General features: G+C 33.7%; 1 protein-coding gene across 2 annotated transcripts in view; it reads left to right on the forward strand.

Moving 5' to 3' along the window:
* PTPN3 (protein tyrosine phosphatase, non-receptor type 3) overlaps nt 1-3,038 on the forward strand; it is a 124,723-nt gene that overhangs the window by 56,110 nt on the left and 65,575 nt on the right. The window contains exon 9 of one of the 2 annotated variants that reach the window (XM_027881872.1): nt 822-909. In XM_027881872.1, the coding sequence (XP_027737673.1) occupies nt 822-909 (88 nt within the window). The remainder of the gene's footprint in view (nt 1-821; nt 910-3,038) is intronic. The other variant, XM_027881873.1, reaches the window with a different exon arrangement.

Raw genomic sequence — 3,038 nt, forward strand, 5'->3', positions numbered from 1 at the left:
TGCAGACCCGTTCACCAGCACTCTCTGGGCCCGGCCCTCCAGCCAGTTCCTGACCCAGCACAGAGTGCCCCTGTCCAAGCCATGGGCTGCCAGCTTTTCCAGGAGTATATTATGGGAGACAGTGTCAAAGGCTTTGCTGAAGTCCAGATAGACCATATCCTTACATAAGGATACATAATCTGTTTATTCAAGGTGTGGGGATTTTTGATTTTTTGTGTCTGTTAAAAAAAAAAAAATTAAAAAATGTATAAGTCTCAGAATTGTAGAAGCTTTCTAGAAGACCAGAAGATCAAATCCTTGTATGTCTTGCTGCACAGCAGGAGAAAAAAATATTTTAGGACTTATAGCTTGTAGGTAAACTCAGATGACTTTTTTGGTGAGTTTCATAACTTTAACTTTTTTAATCTGCTTTCTCCCATTTATTTTAGTAGTACATTCCTGCTGCTAATCTTTCCTCTAAATTACTTCCTTCTGAGGGACCATATAATATAGAATATTTACAGATAAAACTTCTTGCTATAAAGTAAGCTTTTAGGGGAATAGTTTCCTCATACCTTTGAGCATAAGAGATAAAAATTATTTTTCTAAAAAGAACTGGTCCAGAATGGCTAAAGTAATAACATTCTGTATAATTTGCTCGTTTTTTTGAGAGGACTTTAGGAGGGCTTTGTCCAGTGAAGAACTTGGGGTACTAGTTAATAGGATTTATTTCTCAGACAGTGGGCTGTGGGATTCTTCTGTTTTTCTGCATTTAAATAAATACAATATAATTTTTTTTATTTGCCTGTGATTCATATTTTATTATTTTTCCCCTCTTTTAGTGGCCTCAAGCAATCTGAAGCAGAGTCCTGCTATATAAATATAGCACGAACACTTGAATTCTATGGAGTGGAATTGCACAGTGGTAGAGTATGTTTACACTGTAATTTTTCACTTGGAAAATAAATTTATATACTTTTTTTTCACATGAATGTAATAGCAGTAAAAAAAATAGTAGTATTTAAGTATTGACTTCAGCAGATGTTCCTTTTAATTAGAGTTGGGTAATTTTTCAATAATTTCTGTATAACATAGCTGTTGGAATTTTAATCAAATAAGCTAGATCTTCTTGAAAGAGTAACAATGTATTTTTAATATAAATTGTTTCATTACTACCATATATTTTACTTAATTTTAGTAAAGTTTCTGAATGTCTTACCATGAAAGAAAGTGAATGCTCTGTTTAGTACTGTTAGTTGGCAGGTGTTTTAAGAGTTTAATTAATCTGAATTTCTAACACTAATTTCTGAAGTGTTAAGAATATAGATATTTCTTTTTAAATTCCTTTATTCTCTGACACCAGGGTAAATGTAAGCAGTATTTAACAGCTTGAGAGATGACCACTAAAAATGTATTTGAAATCTTTCAAATATAGGGTGGGCATTGATGAGAAACATGCCCTAAATATTTTACTAGCTACTGGCATTTAAGTGTCTGATTTACACTAGTCATTTGAGGTGAATCCCCAAAATACTTTTTTACTTGCATTCCAGTGTGCAAGTTACCATTTGTGCTTATATCTAATAGTAAATTGTTTTGGCATAAAGCTTGAAGTATAAAAACTGGATTAAGTGACTGCAGATGAATGATATCCTAAATGAAGATGACTATTGCTTTTCCTAACATTTTTCTGAGTTTTGCTAATAATTTTGACACTGAGAATTTTAATGAAAAACTCATAAATTTCTCTAATGATGAGGAAGGAATTCGATGAGTAAGTTGCTTCCTTCATCATGATGCTTTCTTCTGTTTTTTCTTTATGCTACTGCAAATAAGTGAGTGTTGCATTAGATTTCTAGGAATTACTAAAGTACTTCTGTGTGATGCCACAGTAACTACATTCATATTCGTGAAATACAATGCTCAAACAGTAGAGGCACTTTTTTTAAGAATAAGGAAAGGTACAACGGAAAGGAAATAAAGTGCTCCATCTGTATGAATATCAGGAGAGGCGTCTGTTAAATGTAATCAGATATCTTGGATCACATGCATTGCTTGTATGTAAGTAATGTAGCATAAATTAACAAATTTCTTATGTTCCTGTGTCTTCTGACAATGTAAAAACTTTTGTAATTTCTAGTAAGTGATTAACTTTAAATGGCAAATGGGCATCTTATTAAATTTACTTTGCCTAGATTCATTGTCTGTTGGGTCATCTGCCATATTTCTGCTTTATTGAAGAACTCTTTACTGTTACACTTGAGATTTTCCTATATGCACTTAGCTTGATCAGTCTGTGCCTTTTAGCTTCTACTGTAGCCTAGTATTTTGATAAGCAAACTTAAGTTTCAAGAGCATCACTATGTGGCTATTCTCTTAATAGTCTCTTCATGGGATGCTATCTCTGAAAATTCTTCCAGTTTTCATTATTCTTCCTGAGTTGTAGGCCACTGAACTACATGCAGGATGTCAGTAGTGGTCATACCAGTGCCAAGTAACGAAGATAGAGTTGATTCAGACATTTTCAACTAAAGGAAATTTCATTGCAGTGTACTGGGCTGCTCTGTCTCAGTAGAAATACCTTCTAGAGATATCTGCCCAAACAGTGTTTTATTGGGTTTTTTTTCCCCAATGCATTTCTTCATATTTGATGACCTCAGTCTCACAGGTTGTCAGAATATTAGTCATGAACTCACACCCTGCCTGACACTGAACTGTATGATCTGAATCAACTAGAGTACAGATATGGATCAAAGCTTAGTCTATTCCAGACTGCTAAGATGCAGACTGTCTTGCTACTGTTTCAGTCCAAAATAATATTTTCATCACAATTCAATTTTTTTTGAAGCATGAAATATTTAAAGGGGTCTGTTTCTTCTGGCATTTGAACTGAAGATCTAGACATTTAGAAGCTGCTAGGAAGGTAATAGAAAGCAAAACAGAAAATATCATGCCACCTTTTAAATCTGAGTTTTGATATAATTTGAATGTTGAGGTTCATTCTTTCTCTCCCTTCCTTATCTCAAAGTGGGTAATGGAAAAAGAAAAGTACAGAGAAG

Source organism: Empidonax traillii, unplaced genomic scaffold (genome assembly GCF_003031625.1).
Source record: "Empidonax traillii isolate 1590-97213 ecotype Southwest subspecies unplaced genomic scaffold, ASM303162v1 scaffold98:size2021230, whole genome shotgun sequence".
Classification (NCBI taxonomy): Eukaryota; Metazoa; Chordata; class Aves; order Passeriformes; family Tyrannidae; genus Empidonax; species Empidonax traillii.